This window comes from Podarcis muralis, chromosome 16 (assembly GCF_964188315.1).
Source record: "Podarcis muralis chromosome 16, rPodMur119.hap1.1, whole genome shotgun sequence".
Taxonomy (NCBI): Eukaryota; Metazoa; Chordata; class Lepidosauria; order Squamata; family Lacertidae; genus Podarcis; species Podarcis muralis.
This window is the reverse complement of record NC_135670.1, coordinates 26,241,583-26,264,271: the sequence shown is the minus strand read 5'-3', so window position 1 is coordinate 26,264,271 and position 22,689 is coordinate 26,241,583. Positions and strand designations below refer to the sequence as shown.

General features: G+C 47.2%; 1 protein-coding gene across 4 annotated transcripts in view; it reads right to left on the bottom strand.

Moving 5' to 3' along the window:
- Positions 1-19,776, bottom strand: part of LIMK2 (LIM domain kinase 2) — a 46,394-nt gene extending 26,618 nt beyond the window's left edge. For 2 of the 4 annotated variants that reach the window (XM_028709018.2, XM_028709020.2), the window contains exons 1-2: positions 19,556-19,776; positions 12,809-12,908 (exon numbers count right to left, since the gene is read on the bottom strand). In XM_028709018.2, coding sequence (XP_028564851.2) covers positions 12,809-12,908; positions 19,556-19,598 — 143 coding nt within the window. In that variant the 5' untranslated portion in view covers positions 19,599-19,776. Of the gene's footprint in view, positions 1-1,225; positions 1,554-12,808; positions 12,909-19,555 lie in introns of those variants that run through there. The other 2 variants (XM_028709021.2, XM_028709019.2) reach the window with 2 other exon arrangements.
- Positions 19,777-22,689: the final 2,913 nt, after the last annotated feature.

The following is a 22,689-nucleotide window of genomic DNA, read 5'->3' as shown; positions in this document are numbered from 1 at the left end:
TTAAAGTGGGGGGAGGAGAGGAGCAGGCACACAAGGGGAATGGGAGGCATATTCTAACAGACACTGGATAACTTTTATGCTAATTGTGTAAGGGCACGCGTGAGAAACTAATGCCCACCTGACTGCTCCGACCTGCAGAACTGGCACGGCTGCGGGTGCTCCATAGTATTTGTTCCAGGCTTGTAAGAAATTGATCTATTAGAACTCACTGTCTACTGACATCAGGCGGGTGCATTCCTTTAGGTGCCTGCTTAAAACGTCTTCATTCAGGCAAACCCACCCAGACATGTTGGCATGTGTTTTAAACTGTCTGTTGGCTTTAATTATATTTTGAAAAATTTAAAATACCTATTTTTAACTTTGCTTTCCGTTGACCATTTTAATGTTTGTTTTATTTGTTTGCTTTTTTGCAGACTGCTTAGGGGTTCTGTTTACAAATCAGGTGGCATTTAGATTGTTAGGTGAATAAAATGAAACAAATAAAGTAACACACACACACTTCACAGGGAGGGATCAAGTCCTAAAAGCAGATTCCCCAAGTTCTTCCTAACCATTTGCATGTCTGCCTTGTGGCACTCAATTTTTTTATGAGATTCCAACACAATTTACCCACCTCACCACTAGCCACAAGTTTCACTTGCTTCCTGGCAGGGAACAAACCCCTCAAGGTGGGAGTGAAGGGCTTGACGCCTGGTGCTCACTTGAAAGACAGGCTCAAAACAAGCAATAATCCAGGAGGGGAGGGGGCTGCTTTGGAAACGAAAGAGGTTTATGGAAACCCGGCTCAAAAGCTATACTCAGCTCATCCACGCATCTGAAATCTGATAGGTACAGCACCAGCTTGAATCCCTCCTAGAGTCTCTGACTTAAACTGGCCCCAAGTCACCCAGCGAACTTTATGGCCACAAGGTTTCTGTTAGACAACTCCTGCCATCATTTAACACACCACACCGGCAAACAAGACATGAGGCTTCAGGTGCTGTAGGTTGAAAAACAACACACACACCCAAATGAACCTGCAAATGCTGCTAGCAACCTATCACGTCTCACCCCACCTTAAGCAGGTAAGAAAGCATACAGACTGCGCCCTCCTACCTGAAAGATTTCTACCAGGCAGGTAGGTTACTGGGTAGAAACACACCTAACAGTCTAGGAGTGGGGTGAGGGGTGGTGGAAAGGAAGCTGCCCCCCATTGCCCCCTGGCCACATACTGAGCATGGCTTACCGAAAGGGCTCCTTTGGAAGGAAGGAAGGTGGAGCAGACAAGTAGCTTCCCATCTCCGGAGTGCTGGCTAGACCAGCTCAGACGCAAACCTGTTTGACGGCTTCTACCGTGCAGCCAAGACGGCCATGGAAAAGGGTTCACTTTGCCTCCTGCCGATTCGGGTGCCTCGCTGCTAGCGCAGGGGAGTGCCAGGTCCTGGGCGGGTTGCTCTCCGCTGGGATTCCCCTGGCTCTCATGGTCGCAAGGGGAGCAGCAGCCTTAGGAGGAGGCTGTTTCAACTGGGAGCCCCTCAAGGGAGAGCAGTGTCATTAGCCTTGTGCCCGCCCAAGGCTAGAGCAGTTGTTGTCATGCTTCCTCCTCCTCCTCCTCCAGTTCTAGCCCAAGGGTAGAGGGTGGAGGGAACAGGAGGAGGAGCTCCTCTTTTCAGGAGTGAGGTGGATAGTTAACATGATTAGCAGGGGATAGCAACAACTCATTTACAAAAGGTGGAATTCACGGACCTGCAAGGCACAAACCTCCCTCCTCCGCAAAAAAACCACAAACCAATGCACCACAGCAGTCTGAAGTTGCAGGATCGAGACAGTAATCAAAGCTCACTGTCAAGTTGACTCCGTGGTGGCGATGGTGGCTCCTCAACACCATCTTCACCTTTCCCAGCCAAGGAAACGGGACGTAACCCTCAGTAGCATATGCTCCAAAAGGTTTGACAGAGCCTTGCAAGACACATCTACACCATATATTTAAAGCACATGGTTTCCCCACATGAATCCTGGGAGTTGTAGTTTGTTAAGGGTGGGGGCAAATGGCAGCTCCCAGGATTCTTGGTGGGGCGGACCCACGTGCCTCACATGCACACTGAATGGTTGGTGTGGATGTGACCAAACACTTTCACCACTGAATACCATGGCTAACGCAGAGGAGCCAAAGGAGGTATCCAGACACCACCTGCCTCAACTTTGATGCTACGACTTTCACTTCTTATGGCTTGAGGAGGTGGAAGGGTACTGACCAACAGGAGCCAGCCTCGTCCCTTTTGACTTATTGCATGTAGCAGGAGCCAGCTGAGCTTCAGAGATGCTAAATGCCTGTCTGGGAAAGAATGTGGTGGGGGGTGGGGTCCCAGCTGTGACATGCCTGCTCCTAAGGAGACCTGCCTCAGACACAGAAGAGGTGAACAGTTATCACTTAGCAGATAACATTTCCTTCCCAGGCCAGGAGCTCACGTGAGTGGTTGCCAACACTTTATGATTTCCTGGATCCATTTCAAGTGGAGATTTAGGTTTGGTTTGGGCGCAGGAGCTGCCTCCGTTGCCCTTTGCTGGGAGACCAGAGGCATTAACGCTCCTTGACCTCTCTGATACCATCCACCATAGCTTTCCTCTGGAAATGGTTATGAATCATGGGGTTGGAGGAGTAGGGAAACAGGTTCTGTATATTTCCCCTCCTTATCTGAACATCCGATCCCAGGTGATAACAACGGAGGATTTCTGCTGAACTTTTGGGCATTTATGCTTGCGGGTCCCACAGGGTTGTGGGTTCAAGCTGCACGTTGGGCAAAGGTTTCCTGCACTGCAGGACTAGATGACCATCAAGATCCCTTCCAACTCTACAGCTCTATTATTCTACGCTATGAGATAGGCTAGGATTTGCATTAATGACTGGCCCAGGGTCACACAGTGAGCTTCACATGACTGCATGGAAGTTTGAACCCTGATCTCCCAGGTCCTAGTCCAACACTCTAACCACAGAACCATACTGGCTCTCAAGGACCTTGCTTCCCACATTCGCCCGCCAGTGACGTCTGGGAAGCCCACAATCGGGGCTTGAATGTCCTCCTGTCGTTCCCTAACAAACCATCACTCAATCCCCTTACACAGATTTTAGCGCTGGGAGGGAGAGAAAGATCAATCAATCAATCAATCAGGTATGCTTCTCAAGGCTGCCTCGTCTTGAAAAGTTTCCTGTGCAGCATGGATGCCTCTTTGTCCTAAAATCCAGGGAATGGAGGGAGAGAACTAACCGAGGCGAGTGCTATGCCAGGGTTTTTTCTTTTTTTTAAATCGTACAAACCTTCAAGTTCAAGCATTCTTCTTTGTTAGCCAAAAAGGAAAGGCAACTGGGAAAGCATATCTAGTTGTGAATGCAGTTATGTCACCACCCATGCCTGTGAACAGTTCTGTTCTGATGGTGCTTCAACAAGGGGGCCCCAGGCTCAAATGCCATGAAGCCCACAGAATGGCCTTGGGCAAGCTGACAGCTCTCAGTCTTGCAACCTGCCTCAGACAGGATGCAAGGATAAAAGAGATACACTGCAACATCCCTCAAGTCCTTGGGACAGGGCAAAGCAGAAAAATCTAAATGTGTGTTTTTTAAAAACTAAATCTTTATACTGCTTCCTTGATTTAAAATTATTTAAGTGATTTACAAAGGATTATGTATGTTCCCCAGTGCTCTGACCCGTTGGGCATTACATTATGTTATTCCCCAGGAAATGTTGCCTTGTTGAATATACAGCGGTACCTCGGGTTAAGTACTTAATTTGTTCTGGAGGTCCGCACTTAACCTGAAACTGTTCTTAACCTGAAGCACCACTTTAGCTAATGGGGCCTCCTGCTGCTGCCACGCCGCCGGAGCACAATTTCTGTTCTCATCCTGGGGCAAAGTTCTTAACCTGAAGCACTATTTCTGGGTTAGCGGACTCTGTAACCTTAAGCGTATGTAACCCGAGGTACCACTGTAAAGGACAATGAGTTCTAGTTTAACCCTGTTGCATTTCATATTAGACAAGGCAACATTTGGGTGCCCAAGATGGAAAAGCCAAACAGTATCTCGAGGTGACATGGGCTACGATGTACCAGGAATTTCTCCTGCGCAAGCCCCCCGTGAAATCATCATTCCCATTGTTTTCATTCATTTCAGTGGAGCCTGCACAGAAGAACTTTCCACTGGGGTTGCTTCTGCCTGCTGCACTCTGGCACCCAAAGCCTGCTGCTGCAGAGTCTGTTGACACATTAGGGCTATGAAGTTGAAATCCAGATGCTGCAGATTTTTTAAGAGGTTTCCTTTCAGGATAAGGGCAGGCTTGGTGGCGGAGAACAGAAGCACATTAGGTGCTGGGTTGACACCTGTGGCTAAAGTTTCCTAAAAACTGGAGTTGAATTGCAAGGCATGTGTATGTACACACACACACACACACACACGACAGCCAGCCACATTTATGGAAAAATAACCTCCGTAAATTGCCAGGATCTTCCACTTAGCTGGGCTTTTAAGCCGGCTGTAAAGTGCAGAGTCAGTGACACCAGGGTCATAAATCCTGACACAGTCCATCTGTTTCAGGAAGAGGGAGTCTTTCCTCCTGACCATTTGCACAGAGCTCCACTGGAAACAGAAACAATGCAGTGAGTTTGCGTCTAGGAATGCACTCCTCTTTTCCATGCCCTCCTCATATCCCAGCCCCTTTTGGATTATTAGTTCCATACCATGAACAAAAACTGCCACAGAATAATTGGCAAGTCCCTTATTGGCTTCACATTCTCAACTTTTTTGGGGTGGGGGGAGTAGGCAGGACAAAGAAAGAACAGCAAAGAGTATTTGCCCCAGTGTTTGAATTCATGAGCTGAAATTTGCCCCCACTTGATCTAAAAAGATCCATATAGATAATCCTCAAGTCTAAATTTATGATGTCCTGCCGTGTGATTAACAGCAAACAGCACTCCTGCATGAGAGGCCAACTTGCAAGAGCCCAGCGCGAAAACTATAAGAAACTAAGACAGCTAAAAGCCCTGCTAAGAGATTCCATTTGGAGTGTTGGCTTCATGAGATTCTCTATAAACAGGAAATATATTTATCATAAAACTTGATCTGCTTCTGAAGAGAGACCTGCAAAGCAGCTTCCACACACAAATTTGCACGCACAGCAGGAAGCAGGGAAGATAACACTTCATTGCCCAATAAAGAACAAATAATCAATTTAGTGTGATTCGACATGTACTACCGTATTTTTCGCTCTATAACACGCACCCGACCATAACACGCACATAGTTTTTAGAGGAGGAAAATCCGTAGGCATGCCACCCGTAGACATTTCCTCCATAACACGCACAGACATTTCCCCTTACTTTCTAGGAGGAAAAAAGTGAGTGTTATGGTGCAAAAAATACGGTACTTTGCCTTTTTTTAGGTGCCACAAAGCTCTTCGTTGTTTAGACATTGATTAGTCCACTGCTTATAGATCTTCTAACATTTCTGAGCCACTTCCAGAAAGATCAAGCTTTACCGACGTAAAGCTAAGAAGCTTCTACAGGTGTCATTCCAAGGTCCCTTTGCCTCCAATCTCTTATCGTTGCTTCATAAGGTGCTCAGATCATCATCAGTTAAATAAACTCACCTTTAAATCATTGGGTCTTGCATAGGGTCTTACATTTCTGCTCTGAGGATCTTTTCTCATGACTGGATGAGTGCAAAGCTGGCATACATTTGCTTCCCATTTGTTTTGCATTATCTGCACAACTCCCTTTAGGTTGTGTTTCTCTCACAGGGATGAAGCCCACAGGCTGCATGCGCACCATACTTTAAAAGCACCCCGCTCCCAAAGAATCCTGGGAATTGTAGTTTGTTAAGGGTGTTGCAAATTGCAGCTGTGTTAGCAATAAACTACAGCTCCTGTGATTTATTTTTTTTTGCTGGGAGGGGAATGTGTTTTAAATGTGCTTTAAATGTATGGTGTTTACACAGCCAAAACATATTAAAAGAAGCAAGAAAAACGTACACGGAAACAGTGATTCTTCTCTTGGGTAACCTGCTCATTGTCGCTGTGATTCCTTGGTCAAGAATGGCTTCAGCCTGCACTCCTGTGAGCTTAGTGAACATAGAAAGTTGTCTTACACGGAGATAGAATCTTGGTCCATCTAGCTCTGACCGGCAGTTGCTCTCCAGGGTTTCAAGACAGGCCTCTCTCTGCCTTAACCTGGAGATGCCATTGGGGATTGAATCTGGAACTTTCTGCATGGTCTACCACTGAGCTACGACCCTTCCAGCAAAATCATTGCAGCTCATTTCAGGGAGGGACAACACTATTTGACAGCACAGAGCTCCAGCACAGTAGTGATCCTGCACCTTTGGTTTAAGAAGCTGGAAACACTAGCAAGGCCCTTTCCCCTCAATTCCTGCCCCAAGATTTGGTGATTATACTAGCTGAGGCAGTTCCTGCACTTGAATGCACAGCTAGCCAGGCAGCTAAGGATGGGGAGCCAAGGGCAGTCAGGAATGTGCCCCTAAGCTATTGCCATTGAGATGCGAAGAGCTGAAAAATGCAGAGACCACCTCCAGATGCCTCAGGAGAAGAGAGACCCCAGGCACATTCCTTGCAGTTCCTTTGGTGACACATTAACTGTTGCCCAAGGAACAGGCCAGACTGAACCCTACCCTTCTCTCACAAGAGAAAAGCTTCTGTACGTACAAATTATTTTGCGTGTGTCTGGAGGGGATTTATCAACATTATTTCTTTATATATATTTAATAGCACTCACTAATAAAAAAAGAAAGAAATCTCCAAAAAAGAAAGAAATCTCCAAGCAGTTTACGTAATATATAACGATAATTCAAAAACCAATATAAAGATTCACATAAAAATACTTTAGGGGTGCTGGGATCTGTAGCTCTTTGAGGGCTAAACTGCAATTCCCAAGATTGTTTAGGGAAGGGGTATGTGCAAAAAGACAAATCCTCTTAAAAGAAACAAACAATGATCAGCGAAAGAGCATAGGAATAATTAAATTCCTATGGAGCATGGATGCGTGACCCATTAAACTGAGGCAGGGGCTATTTGACAGGAAAGGGAGGAAGAATCAGAGATTTTTTCCAGGCAGGAGACATTTTTGAAGTCAGCGTTCACCCCACCGCTGCCAGACACACACATCCCTGCTATATTCATGGCAAAGACGATAGATTGGACTGTTGTGGCGAGAACAACTGTGAAGGGAACAGCAGAATAAACCAGTGGACTGGCGCCCCGCAAGCTCCCTCTACCAGTCCCACCCACAGTGGCAGACGTGGCTGGCAACAATGCCGCCCCCAGATACCAGGCCTTCACACACACTCATGGCAGGGGCAGAGCTGGCCGGGAAACCGACAGCAGACTATCAGGGAAGCGCAACAAGAGCCAAGCCCTCCAGAGCACCACAGGTTAAAACTGTAAATAAGATCACCCCAGAGGCCAAGCCGGAGGCAGCCAGGAGCTCTGCACCCGCTTGCATTGTTAAAGAGAAGAATGCACGCACCAGGAAGTTCAGCTTTTGAAGTGAGCGATTATGAGCAATTACCCCATTATTAAAAAAAATAAAATCACATCCCAACACAGGCAGGAAGCGTCTCACGTGGGACACCCGGGGCTTATCTTGAAAGGGTGTCAAGCCGACAGGGCCCACCTGCCCCAGAAGACAAAGGCAGAGGAAAGATTGTAAGGAAGAGCGACCCAGTTTGCTGTATCCCAGCTTCAGCCTTACCCAAGCTGGTGCCCTCCAGATGTTTTCAACTACAGCTCCCATCAGACCTAACCTGACCTGAGATGGCCAAGGTGGGTGGGCATTGGGAGTCATAAATACAGTGGTACCTCAGGTTACATATGCTTCAGGTTACAGACTCCACTAACCCAAAAATAGTACCTTGGGTTAAGAACTTTGCTTCAGGATGAGAACAGAAATCGTGCTCCGGCGGCGCTGCAGCAGCAGGAGGCTCTATTAGCTAAAGTGGTGCTTCAGGTTAAGAACAGTTTCAGGTTAAGAACGGACCTCCGGAACGAATTAAGTACTTAACCCGAGGTACCACTGTATCCTGAGGGTGCCAGATAGAATCATTGCATTGTGGAGTTTGAAGGGACCCCCAAGGGCAGGCTTCCTCAAACTCAGCCCTCCAGATGTTTTTGGCCTACAACTCCCATGATCCCTAGCTAGCAGAACTAGTGGTCAGGGATGATGGGAACTGTAGTCTCAAAACATCTGGAGGGCTGAGTTTGAGGAAGCCTGCCCAAGGGCAATCTAGTCCAACACCCTACAATGCAGGATTCGCAGCTAAAGAACCCCAGACAGATGGTCATTCAACCTCCACGTAAAAACCTCAAATCAAGGAGATTTGGGACAGCTGCCAAACAGAGCATGCAGAATGGGGCGAGTGGACCCCTCCCCAAATCTGCTTTTTCAGTCTAAAGTTATTTTTCCTTCCTTTAGGAACTAGTTCTGGGCACGGCATCCTACTAAGAGCAGGCAGGGATACAACTTCTCCTCCTTATGCACCCCCAACCTATCTCACACCACAGAAGTTCAGTTGCAGCCTAATCACACCGAGTTTGGCTCTCAGCAGCTCAGCAAAACAGACCTTCTCTTGCTCCTCCACCTGCAAGCCGCTCGTGAGCGCTCGCTTGTTAGCACAGCTCATGGGGACACAGGGGCGCTGCCACTTGGCAACCGCTCCTAGGAGGCACACCCAACAGATTATTAGCTTGCAGGAGTTCCAATCTCTCCCCAGGGGCACATCAGGTAGAGCTCCCTGTAGCAGCCAGAATCATTCAAAGAGGGAACGAGGGGAGAGGCAAAGTTTCTTCTGCTGCTTTACATTCCAAGGCTCTGTAGAGATACCGCACAAAGTGTTACGCCGCAGTTAAGTAAACCACGGCTTATAGCATTGAGTGTGAACCCTGCCTGGCAGGTTAACTATGGTCTGTCTGCTGACAACAAACCATGGTCCAAATTCATAGAATCATAGCATTGTCTTTATCCTTAGACCAGCCTTCTCCAACCTGGTGCCCTCCTCCAGATGTTTTGGACTACAGTTCTGATCACCCCCAGGTAGCATGGCTGTATGATGCTGGGGCCAATGGGTCTTGGGAGTCCTGAACATCTGGAAGCTGTCAGGATGGAGAAGGCTGCCGTAGGCGGATTCACACACTACAGAGGTCTGGCCCCAAGTGGCACAAACAATGTGCAGGGCAGCCCTCTGGAACAGAGCTCAGGAGCCTGGCAGAAGGGGCAGCTAACACATGAGTGTGATTCCGCGCCAGGCCAAGAAGTCAGCTAATCCCTCCAGGAAGCCTGTCAACAGCCTCCACTTGAGTTGCCGGAACTTGCAGCTCCGAGCTGCCAAAGACTTTCCACCACCAGCAGCAGCCTCTTAAAACTTTGGCACGGGAATGTTCAAAGCAAGCAAGAAGCATAGAGAGGGAGGGAGGGAGGGAGGGCAAGGGGGAATCCGTGTGCTAAAACAAACAACCACCCATTCGCCACTCTCCTCCAAGCAAGGAAAAGGGTTGTGCTTTTGCTTTCTGGGATGGGGAACATTTTCTCTGTTGCAACTGTTGAACACAAACTGTGAAGCGTCCTGAGTCCTTTTCAGAGAACAAAAAGGAAAGCAGAGATTGCAGCTGGCAGCGGGACGTTGTCTAACTGCAGGGCACACGGATCCCTGGGCTCGAGTACTTGGCAGGGATTTTTCTTTTCCCGACACAACCAGGTCTTCTTCTTTTGCAGAGTGCGTAAGAACTCGATGCAACCATAAGGAAGTCAAGGACGGGCGGAATTGAGTCATTTCCACTCAAAGGACATGAGGAGTGTCCCCTGCAGTGGCTACAGCCCCTGCAAAGCCCTTCCAAGGGCTCCTTCGGCTACACATAACGGACAAAGCAGTCCAGACAGTTGGAAAGGAGGACTGCCATTTTTTTTCTCCCTCTCTCGCAACACTAGAAGTTGTAAAATTCAGGGCAGATAAAAGAAATAACTTCTGCACGCAATGCATGGTTAAAACTATGAAATCTGCTCTCGTAGGAGGGAGTGATGTCTTTAAAAGAGGATTGGACAAATTCATGGAGGATAAGACTATCAATGTCTACTAGCCACAGGGACTATGCTCTGCCTTCACAATCATTATACAGATCCTAGTGTTATAGGTGCTTTGTAAAATAAATATCACTGCAGAAAATATCATTTCAACCACTGACCCAAGGAGCGGGAAGTCAAGCCAGCCTGCTTAGCTCCAAGGGTTTGGAGACCCTAGCATCCATCAGACCACCAGTTGCAAATAAAGTTAATCTATTATAAATGTACAAATCCCTGAACATTAGGGATCACATACCCTTATATGCCAGCTTGATCACTGAGCTCATCTGCAGGAGCATTGCTGGTCATGTCCCAAGCTAGCAAGGCTCATTTAACAGCAAGAAGAAACCAAACCTTTACTGTCAGAGACCCAGCTCTATTAATAGAGATTAAGCAGGCACCTTCTCCTTCATAATCTTTACATCTCTGCTGGAAAATTTTCAGTGTTGCCAAGCTTATGTAGGTAATTAAGAAAATATCTATCTTGAGTAGCTAGCGGGTCTCTGATTTAAATTTTTTACTTGGCACTTATCATATATATGTACGATTGTACTAAACAACTTTAATCTTGAATGTATACATACACATAACAGTAAAAAATGGTAACACACTTAAAGGTAAAGGTACCCCTGCCCGTACGGGCCAGTCTTGACAGACTCTAGGGTTGTGCGCCCATCTCGCTCAAGAGGCCGGGGGCCAGCGCTGTCCGCAGACACTTCCGGGTCACGTGGCCAGCGTGACAAAGCTGCATCTGGCGAGCCAGCGCAGCACACGGAAACGCCGTTTACCTTCCCGCTGGTAAGCGGTCCCTATTTATCTACTTGCACCCGGGGGTGCTTTCGAACTGCTAGGTTGGCAGGCGCTGGGACTGAGCAACGGGAGCGCACCCCACCGCGGGGATTCGAACCGCCGACCTTTCGATCGGCAAGCCCTAGGCGCTGAGGCTTTTACCCACAGCGCCACCCGCGACCCAACACACTTAAACCAGCACAAAGATTGACCATTCAACAGCTGCAGGTCTTGGTAGTCAACCCAGGAGGGACAGAGACTCCACCAGTTGCTGCTTCTGCTGACTAGAGCACCCCAGAATGTGGGTGGCATGATGCACAGGGCACAAGTCCGTCATTTATCTAGCCCATAGCACAATCTGGGCTGCTCATCAGCCAGCCAGCCAGCCGGCATTTCTGCTCTCACAGGCTCCCATGTGAAGACGACTACACACCCACCAACGGGAGAAGGGGCTGCGGCTGCTTTCAGCCTTCCAATTTACAGTTACACAAGGGAACTTTAACATCACCCTCACAATAGGAAACCTTAGAGGTGCAAAAGGCAAAAGCAGATGGGGGAGGGAAAGTGCATACCAGTGCCTGACTCATAAGCAAACACAGATATAGTTCCTTTCAACACTAGCCATTTTTGCTCACTGTAGCTGGAAAGTCATAAGAGCAATAGCACCACAAATGCATTTCAGGAGAATTCAACGGTTTGCTTTTTCACCTTCTCAGAGACGTGCAATGTTTCAATTTCTCCAATAATTTTACACTTCTAGTGTTCAGAAGGTCCATCGTCCTTTCCAGCTTGGAACAGAACAGGGAAGCATTGCAACTTCCAAAGCTCAATGAAACTGTTGTCACCACCCTCTTCCCAGCTCCAAGCTGAAAAGGAAGGTGGGGCTCCCCAGAGGGTGACAGCAGCATTCACCAGGGTGAGCAGAAGGTGGAGAACAAGCTACCAAATTATTGCTGGTTTTGCCAGAACAGCAAGGAACAGTTTGGTCAGCTCACTGTCCGCACCTGAGTGGTCAGCAAGCTGCGTTTAGTTTCATTTTTAATATTTTGACCACACTTTTCTATTAATGATGCAAAAATACAATAAAGCAAAAAAGAAGATAAAAGCACAAACTCCATTAATAACATAATTAAATCACAGTAAACACTAAAAAAAAGCAAGCAGATGGGACAGGGGAAGCAGAATAAATATGCATAAATCCACAGATCAGGTCTTAAAGGAAATTCAAAAACAGAGATGTTTTCTCCTAGAGGGGAAAGCAGAGAGGACAGGCCACCCAAACCCTCCTGTAGGCAGGACCCAGAAGTCATCTACTGCTTCTAAACCTCTGTAACAGTTTCCAGAGAGGTTGCAGCAAAAAGAACAAAGTGTCTAGCAGCCCCTTAAAGATGAAGGGAATGTAGTCAGACTCTGGACTCATTCACACCATACTTTTAAAGCACCGTGTTACCACTTTAAAAAATAATGACTTCTCCCAAAGAATTCTGGGAGTTATAGTTTGTTCAGGGTGCTGAGAGTTGTTAAGAGACTCCCATTCCCCTCCCAGAACTACAATTCCCAGAGTTTCCTGGGAAGAGGGATTGTTAAACCACTCTAGGATTTAATTGTAGCTCAGTGGGGGATGGACGGATGGACAGAGGTCTCCTAACAACTCTCAGCACTCTTAACAACAGTTGCCAGGATTCTTTGGGGGAAGCCATTATTGTTTAAAGTGGTATCATAGTGCTGTAAATGTATGGTGTGACTGTAGCCTGTGTCCTAAAGTCAATGGACTTTTTGACTAATTGATGTTCAAGCATGGCTTAGCTGGATACAACCCAAACACCTTTATAATGGTATAATCTTTCATGGAATCAAGCCCACCCATGCTAAGAAAGTAGGGTCAGACTTCCAAGAAAGGCAAGGCTCCAGGGTTGATTTCACCTACCGGAAACAGGAAATGTGCCATGCCTCATTAACAGTCCTGTAGAGTCGCTGGCCGGCTGCAATGCTGTTCCCACATCCCAGGCACCGCCATTCCTCTTCACCTGGGCACAAGAGGGCAAAGACGTATTAAGGACATAAGTTGGGGGAAGAAAAAACTATGCTGCCCTTCAAGTCCAGTGCCCTGCTTCCCACAGTCGCTCGCCAGATGCTCACAAGCAGGGCATAAAGGCCTGCTCCTATTCTTGGCTCCCTGGCAGCTGGCCTTCTGACACATAGTGCATCTGAAGCTGGAGGTTCCATAGATATTTGTTTATTTGCCATGACACATGACCAAAGACATCTCAAAGCAACTCACAACAAAGAGTAAAATACCAAAACACAATGCACAGCAAACATATCCATTAAAACTATAGTGCACACTAAAAGTGTTCTATCTACAATAGGTAAAGGTAAAGGTACCCCTGCCCATACGGGCCAGTCTTGACAGACTCTAGGGTTGTGCGCCCATCTCACTCAAGAGGCCAGGGGCCAGCGCTGTCCGGAGACACTTCCGGGTCACGTGGCCAGTGTGACATCGCTGCTCTGGCGAGCCAGAGCCGCACACGGAAACGCCGTTTACCTTCCCACTAGTAAGTAAAGGTACCCCTGCCCGTACGGGCCAGTCTTGACAGACTCTAGGGTTGTGCGCCCATCTCACTCAAGAGGCCGGGGGCCAGCGCTGTCCGGAGACACTTCCGGGTCACGTGGCCAGCGTGACATCGCTGCTCTGGCGAGCCAGAGCCGCACACGGAAATGCCGTTTACCTTCCCACTAGTAAGCGGTCCCTATTTATCTACTTGCACCCGGGAGTGCTTTCGAACTCCTAGGTTGGCAAGCGCTGGGACCAAACAACGGGAGCGCACCCCGCCACGGGGATTCGAACCGCGACCTTTCGATCGGCAAGCCCTAGGCGCTGAGGCTTTTACCCACAGCGCCACCCGCGTCCCTACTATCTACAATAGTCTGCTATAAAACAAAAACATGGTTGTTTTATAGATGCTCAGATGACTGTGAGAATGAAAATACCTTCACCTAGACCCCAAAAGACAACTGTATAGGTGCTAGGCGGCTTTTATTGGAGAGGGCGCTCCACAAGTGGTGCAGGCCCATTGAAAAGGCCCATTCTCTCCTTCCCAGTGTCCAAACTTCTCTTGGAATGGGACATGCAGAGAAGTACCTCATAGCCTCCACTGACAGCTTCCTCCTCCCTGAATTTGACTAGCCCCATCTTAAACCATCTAAGCCACTAGCCATCAACGCATCCTGTGGCAGTATCATAAAGCCAGGTCAAAGCAAAATTCAAGGTGCAGAGGTCCCCCGGTGATGTTTGCTAGGGAAGAAGACCATCCTTTTTTTTTTATCGAGTATAGGGAAAGTAATCACCCAGGGCCTCAAATGTACTGAGACAGCAACAGATTTCAAGTGGCGCCAAAGCTGAGGGGGAACCTCAGATTTCGGCTAGTGACCAAGGTCTGTCAAAATATGTGGACCCCTATTTCTAATGCAACTTCCAACACACGCAAGTCTCTATAGTAGGAGTGGGCAGACTTTAGGCTTGCAAGAATCTGCTTGTAAGCCTGAGACCCACCAGCTTGAGCCAGATGCAAAATGTACAAACTTAGGACTAAAGGACTCTTAACCTGGGGATTTGCACACAAAAATCTACTCTAGCTACCCCATGACCTTTCTTCATGTCAGAAGTGTAATTTAGAGGGGGGAATTATTTTGGTGTTACAATTGATTTCATTCATGTATTCTGATATGGTGAGCCACCTTGGAAGGACTTATAGCCTTTAAGGTAGAATATAAACATAATAAATAAAATTGCTAAGCAACTGGGAGTCAGAGGTCCTCACTGATCTACTTCAAATTGCATAGGCATCTACCAATAGATCCCTGCCTACCTCATCAAGCACTATAGAGAAAAATTAGACTTTTACTGTGCAAACATAGCAGCCAGCCACACTTGTCCAAACTGCCGCCTGAGCTCAGAAAGAGGTTCACTGCTTTCCGGAGATTACTCGGAAGCATTCAACAGAATAACACTGGCATTTGCCCCAGAATGCTAACTCAGCACACATGAATGGACTGGATTCCCAGAAGAGAGGTGGGAGGGCAGGAGTTTCTTTTATGAAGAGCCAGCCCCAGAATGGCCAGCCACTGAACTACAATAGTCCTGAACTTTTGCTTAAACTTCTCGTAGAAGATGCTCAGACACTTTTTATTAAATGGGCTTTTTAAAGCAGCAACAAAATTATAATTTATCATATCATGTTATGCTACTTTATGTGATATGATTTTGTGTGTGTGTGTGTGTATGTGTGTGTACTGCATTGGAAACTCTGCTAAAAGGGCAACGTAAAAATATTTTAAATAAACAGATATTGTTCAAATCTCTGTGATGAGCTAATTAAATGGGCCAACACAAGCCATGCTCTCTCAAGCCTTGGCTGTCTCAACCTGCAACATGGGAATAACAATACTGGCCTACAAGATTGTTGGAAGAATTCCCAAGAGAACACAAGAAGCATTTTGCACACCCAAGTGTTTTATAGGAACTGTGCTGATTATTCCTAACACAAACCTATTTGGAGGTTCCATGCACTAGGGCAGGGCAGGACACAGAAAGGAGCACCATGTCTTGCCAGTGAGACTTCTGAACCCTCAGAAAAGGGCTCGAGAAATGAACCTGCCAAACCCTGGCAGAAAGGGGAGGCTGCATCTGTTCAGGGTCACTCAAGAGTGCTGAATTTGCTGTACAAAGTCAGGACAGGGTGGGGTGTAGCTACTAGGCAAGAAAAGAACTTATTGCCCATTGTATATGAAGTCACCACTGAGCCACCTCCCAAAGATTTTTGCCTAGTCTTGGGCTTCAGATGTTTATCTTACTTTACTGTTACCATACCTTCTCTTAAGAATGGAAGAAGAGCCTATCAGATCAGCACCACGTCTTGTTTTCAAAGCAGCCAACCAGAAGCCCCAAAAGGAAGCCCACAAAAAGAACTTGAGCAAACCAGCAGTCTCCCTGCTTATGATTCCCACAACCGCCTCTAGAGGTGGATGTTTTTAATCTTCTTAAATATTTCAGATATGTTTTTGCTTTAATTGTACTTTTTTAACAATTTCATTTGCCACCCTGGGCTCCTTTGGGAGGAAGGGTGGGACTGAAACGTAAGAAATATTATTAGGAGAGAGCTACTGCGGCTTGTAGTCATGGATAGCCCTATCCTCTTATCTAAAAAGTTCACTGCGCCTTCTCATGCAGAAATGGTTTTCAAGTTCAGTACCACACCCCTAATCAGTTCCTCTCTGTTTTTTGCAAACACCCTTCCTATTTATGGAAAACATTTGTAAAAAAAAGAAAAGGCCGAGTCAGTATGGAGAGAGCGAACCAGTCTGGGAGATCAGGGTTCAAATCCCTACTCTTCCATGAAGCTCACCAGTTGACCTTGGGCCAATCACTGCCTCTCAGCCTAACCTACCACACATACCATAGTTGATGTGGGAACTTCTATATCACCAGCTACCTAGGCTATCAGATCCTACACTCTTACACAAGAACAAACCCTCCTGAAAGCAGTTATTCAGTATGACAGAAAGATCTGCTACCTGTTTAGCTAAACTAGTGGTGGAACTACAAGCTTAACACCTGCTGTTAGGGAGACACTCACAGATATTCTTAAATATAGCCTTAAGGAGCCTGGGAATTAAGGTCTATCACAGCCTGGATGGCAGGAGATGTAGCAAGATTTAGGTGCCCAATGGTCACAATGCACCTCTCCCCAAGCTAATTTTTAAGGTCCAGTTTCTTTCTTCTTCCATCCACATGGATTGAGGAGTGTAAGGGGGAAAGTTTGTGTTTAAATTATCCAACACTTTTCATTGGAGCTGTGAAGTTACAAGATCAGCAGCAGAACTGCCGCTTAGAGGTAATAGTTAAGGTCCCCATTCCTGCTGCTTAGGACATTCCCAAAGGGGTGATGCCTTCCTCCAAAGAGGTGCAGAATGTCCCCTGCCTGAAACCCCCCAAAGCCACTCCCAGTCAGAAGGCAGCTTCCTTTGTTCCTATAACATCACTGTTCAAATATGCATTAGGGTAAAGGGAGGGGGAATCTGTGGCTCTCTACATGTTCCTGTTGGACTCCCAAGTGCCCCAGACAGCATGGCCCCACTAGTAAGGGATGATGAGAGTTGTAGGAGTTCATCAACCAACCTCTGGAGGACCACAGCTCACGTCTGTATTAAAGGTTATTTCAACTGACACAGTAAATGGGAATAGCAGGCAATTTCTTAGTTTTGGAAATACCTAGTGCAATGCAAACATGTGGCCACCCACTGCATGACTCTGCAAAAGCAAGCTAATCCACATATTTACAATAATTGTTTCAGCCACCTCATTTCTCCATTGCTTACTGACATTCCTTTCATAAAAAGTAGCAGTGACTGCAGTGCAAAGGATTCTGGGGTGTGTCCTAGGGAGTCCATCTGGTGTGCTAGGCCAAGGATGGGGGAACCTCTGCCCATATGTTGCTGGACTACAACTCCCATCATCCCTGACCACTGGCCAATGCTGACAAGGACTGATGGGAGCTGGAGTCCAGAAACATCTGAAAGACCATAGGTTTCCCAGCCTTGTGATAGGCAGACCTGTTGAATCTGTTCCCACGTCCAACCCCATATGCCTGCACCAGCTTCCCTCAGCAGCTGTTCATTACAAGGGAACACTTATGGAAAAAATAATTTTCAGGAAGTCTGGCTTCAATGACTGGTGCTCTCATTAGACTGGTGAGGACTGCAGCCCAAAACATCTGGAGGACACCAAGTTGGCCAACACCACCACTGAGAAATATTTCATCTCAAGGCCCCATTTCTAGGAATGCAGCTTGAAAGCTTCTTGGCTAAAGCACATAATACTTTTAAGTGTTGTAAGCAGCAGCTTCACCATGGCTGTTGTCAACGATACCACAATCTGATAAACTGACAGAATACTAGTAGCGCAGCCCTGATAACGTACATTCTGGAGATAAGCACAATTAGAGAGCTGCCAGGATGATAATAATAATTACAGCTTCCATCTAGAGAAGCATTTCTGTCACATCAATGAATACATCCTGATGAGAGATGTTGGTCAGCATGACAACAGAGAAAGGTTACAGAAGGTGTGTATGCAAAAGGTGAAGTGCCCTGTGATCTTTAGATGAAGGGCAGTATACAAACTTATTACAGTGGTACCTTGGTTTACAAACTTAATCCGTTCCGGAAGTCCGTTCTTAAATCAAAACCATTCTTAAACCGATGTAAAGTTCTCAAACCAAGACACTATTTCTGGTTTTGCAGAGTTTGAAAACCAAATTGTTCTTAAACCGGACTGCTCTTAAACTGAGGTACCACTGAAATAATAAGCAAGTAAGTTTAGCCATTCAGAAACACAGATGGGGAGAGTGGCAGTCTACATTTGCTAGCCTTAAAACTGTATTAACTGAGCCAACAATCCCCAGGCCAGCTGAGCTGAAGCTATGACATTTGAGATGCAACCCAATGCCTATTTGAAAGTCAATGGCAGAGCACTCATTTGTTTTAATAGAGTGGGATTGCAGATTTAGCTACTTAAATTTAAGTACACTGCCAGCATATTTACAAGTCAGGTGTAAGTGAACTAGAGATCAGCCCAAGACCTTTTAATTGTCTTCAGCATCCATCTTGGTATTGTTGCTTAAACTAGTATAAAATTTATTATGGGCAGGCAGAAATAAGAAGCAACTCTCATCCTTTCACACCCCTGCTTCGGAGCAGCTATAGAGGCCTGCATGGATGCTGTCCAATAAAAACTACATGCAGCTTTGGAAATTCTCAAGATTAAGCATACATCCAAAATAACCTTCAACTGAAAGCAAGTAAGTCAAACTCAGAGAAAAGCCAATGGATCCAATGGGCTTCAGTTACTCATGTTCACAGATGTCAAGGAGTCTACTTGGAATAGGACTTGGGGCACAGCCACACCGTACACAATCCTGGGAACTGTAGTTTCACCCTCACAGAGCTACAGAGAAGTGATTTACTTTAAACGTGTTGAATTGTGGTATTCAACGTACAGTGGTACCTCAGGTTAAATACTTAATTCGTTCCGGAGGTCCGTTCTTAACCTGAAACTGTTCTTAACCTGAAGCATCACTTTAGCTAATGGGGCCTCTTGCTGCCGCCGCACGATTTTTGATCTCATCCTGAAGCAAAGTTCTTAACCTGAAGCACTATTTCTGGGTTAGCGGAGTCTGTAACCTGAAGCGTATGTAACCTGAGGTACCACTGTATGGTGTGCCTCTGCCCTTAGTTGGACAAAACTCCTAGCTTTTTAAAAACCCAACGTATACACAATCATTTATTTAAACAACTCGCTGTTTGTACCCCTGCGAAAGTAGTAAGAGAGGGGAAGAGCCGGCCTAGCCCTCCCGGTTCTCACGATCCAGTCCAGGCAAAAAGACCAGCAGGTCGGTGGAGGCCTTGCCTGCCTTCCTGCCATGCTCGCTTACTAGGAACACCTGGCTGTCCTTCGATGGAAACAGGGCGCTGGGATACAGAGGCCCCGCCCGCCCTTCCCCTCCCCGTTGCCCGGCAACGAGGCTCCGGCCCCGCCCACCCCGGACAGGATGAGGGAGCGCGGGCGCGCCAGGGAAAGGCCGGGCCGGGCTCCTCAGCAACTGGCTTCTCTTACCCGTTGTTGCTGCCGCTGCCGCGGCTACGAGCCCCCCGTCCATCTCCCCGGCCGGACAACCTCCTCCGAGCTTCCCCTCAGCGAAGCCCAGCCGCGCAACCGAGGGTGACGTTATCCGGCCCCTACGGAGCGCGGGGTGGGTCACATCTCCCTCCGCCTCAGAAAGGACACCGACGACGACGACGCACCTGGACCTTCAGGCGGCACCCCGCCCCCTCCCCCCCGGCGGAGCTGGGCCCCGCCTCTTTCCCCCGCAGCGACCAATCGCTTGCCTCGGCTGACTTCCCTGCCCTCCCTCGGCTATCATTTCTAACCAATAGGAGCGCCGGACTGGGCCGTGGCCGCCCGCCCCGCTTCTGTCTTCGCTCGCTAACCCGCTGGCTCGTTTCTAACGCCCGCCCCCTGCCGGGGACCAATCAGAGCCATCCGATCCTGCCCACTTAGCCGCTGCACGTGCAAGAGGATCCGTCCGGTGATGTCATCGCTAAGTTTCCCAGGAAGGGCGGGGGTCGGGGGAGAGCAGGGCAGGAGGTGGGGTTGGTTGTACGATGAATGGTTGCCTAAGGAAGAATTCCGGGAAAAGCTCAAGCTTGCACAGTATTTTCTTGTGGTATTCTGGGTGGCCTAACAAGGGCGTTAAGCCAATGTTGCATCCCTTTATCCCCCTTTTGTAGCATCCTTTTATCCCAGGTCCCATTTGCACCATAAATTTAAAGCGCCATGATGCCACTTTGAACAATAGGTAAAGGTAAAGGGACCCCTGACCATTAGGTCCAGTCTTGCCCGACTCTGGGGTTGTGGCGCTCATCTCGCTTTATTGGCCGAGGGAGCCAGCTTACAGCTTCTGGGTCATGTGGCCAGCATGACTAAGCCGCTTCTGGCGAACCAGAGCAGCGCACAGAAACGCCGTTTACCTTCCCGCCAGAGCGGTACCTATTTATCTACTTGCACTTTGACGTGCTTTTGAACTGCTAGGTTGGCAGGAGCAGGGACTGAGCAACCGGAGCTCACGCCGTCGCAGGGATTTGAACCGCTGACCTTCTGATTGGCAAGCCCTAGGCTCTGTGGTTTAACCAACAGCACCAACCGCATCCTTTGAACAATAACTTTGAACAATAACTTTCTCCAAAGAATCCTGAGAAGTGTAATTTGTTACGGGTGCTGTGAGTTATTAGGGGAGCCCTGCTATTTCCCCTTCCTAGCAGTCTAGCAGGCAATCGTTTTTCCCAGGGAACTCAGGGAATTGTAGTTTTCGGGGGAATAGTTGGTCTCCTGACCTAAACAACCCTCAGTACCTTTAACAAACTACCGTTCCTACCATTCTCAAGGGAAAGCCATGTGCTTTAAAATGCATGTTGAATGCACATACTGTGAGGAAGCCACCTCAAAGAGGAAGGAGTCAGGGAACATTCACACCATACATTTAAAGCAGGACAATAACACTTAAACAAGCTTTCCCCCCAAGAATCCTGGGATATCAGAGTTCTTAGAATACCTATGTTTGTCTGTATTTTAACAGTATAACTGGTTTTTATATTTTGTAAACCACTTAGAAGCTTATAGCAAAATAGAAATCAAATAATAACATTCCAAAACTGCTATTATAATAAGGGGAAAAATCATGGTGTGCTGATTTACTCCACTGCCCAGCTCATCAGGGTGCCACTTCCCACGGGTCCCTCCAGTCAGCAAAAGAAGTCATCTCCAGACAAGTCAAAGAAGCAAAGCAGCGGCGCCCCAGAAGACGCCGGGGCGACAGGATAGTCAGAGGAAACAGTACGATACATGGTATCCACTTATTGCTACAATTTTATAGACTGCTTTTCTGTGCCTCTTTCCTGTTGTGTATGTATGGTGCTTGTGTAAACAGTCATGGTTCTGACCTTAGTTTGAGGCTGTGGTGGGGACTTGGGAATTTTGAGGAGCCGTTTAACTGCACACCCCACCCCTGATTTTAACTACAATCATCTGTCATACTTGTAATGGTACATACTTGTTCCTGGCACACACGGGAAATAATAAAAAGACAATTTAAAAATTGGCACTATGGTTTAAAAAAACCACCCAGAGTTTAAACTATCATAAAAAGAATTTAAATGACTGCAGGGCCTCTCGATGAAATATGCAAAGTTGAGACCACTTTGTTCCGATTTGTCCCACTCCTCAACTGTCACCTGACAGCAGCCACTCAGCCTTCCTAAACTTGGTGCTCTCCAGGTGTTTCCCCTTCAGCCCCAGCATCACATAGCCATGCTATTATTATTATTATTATTATTATTATTATTATTATGCTGGCCAAGACTGATGGGAGTTGTAATCCAGAACACTGCATCATGCTACAGCAGAGAGATGGGAAGAAGGCTCCTCCAGCAACCTTTTGGACTACTTCTTACCCTGATTTGTTTTCCCATTCTAGCTCGTATTTTTAGGAACTCTGTAACTAACAACTCTGATGCCTGATCTTTTTTTTTTAATTTTTATTTTTATATCTATCTATATATTGAAATGCAACATACAGATTACTGAAATATAGTACCGTAGATTTGTAGAGTTGGAAAGGACCTCAAGGGTCATCTAGTCCAACCCCCTCCAATGCAGGAATCACAGCTAAAGAATCCCTGGATGCCTGATCTTTTTTACCTGGAATTTGCTGCCACAAATTCCTTTGCCTACAAATTGAGAGAAGGCTACCAGTGGCAACTATGCTCTACCTCCATAATTGCTGGGAATCTTCAGTGGGGAGAGTTGCTCTTGAACTCAGGTCCTGCTTGCAGGATTCCAGCTGGGCAATCTGGATGGCCACTGTGGGAACAGGATGCTGGACTAGATCGGCCTTCTGGCCTGATCAAGCTGAAGGGCTCTCACTCCCCCACTCACCCCACTCTCAACATCATTTCATTCACAAGACCTCCACCCCTTCTGAAGGTCCCTCAGGGGCAATTGTGATAGTACCAAGGTGCATATGATTAACAACATTATTACGCTGATTAGACTTAAGAGACCCCAAATATCAGTAGGTGTATAAGTAGAGCCTTTACTTCAAACAATATGGCTGACTTGCCTCTTCAGCAACATTCCTATGGCTGCAGATGACTAAATGACAGTAACAAGAAGAATTCCACGCAGACGTAAGG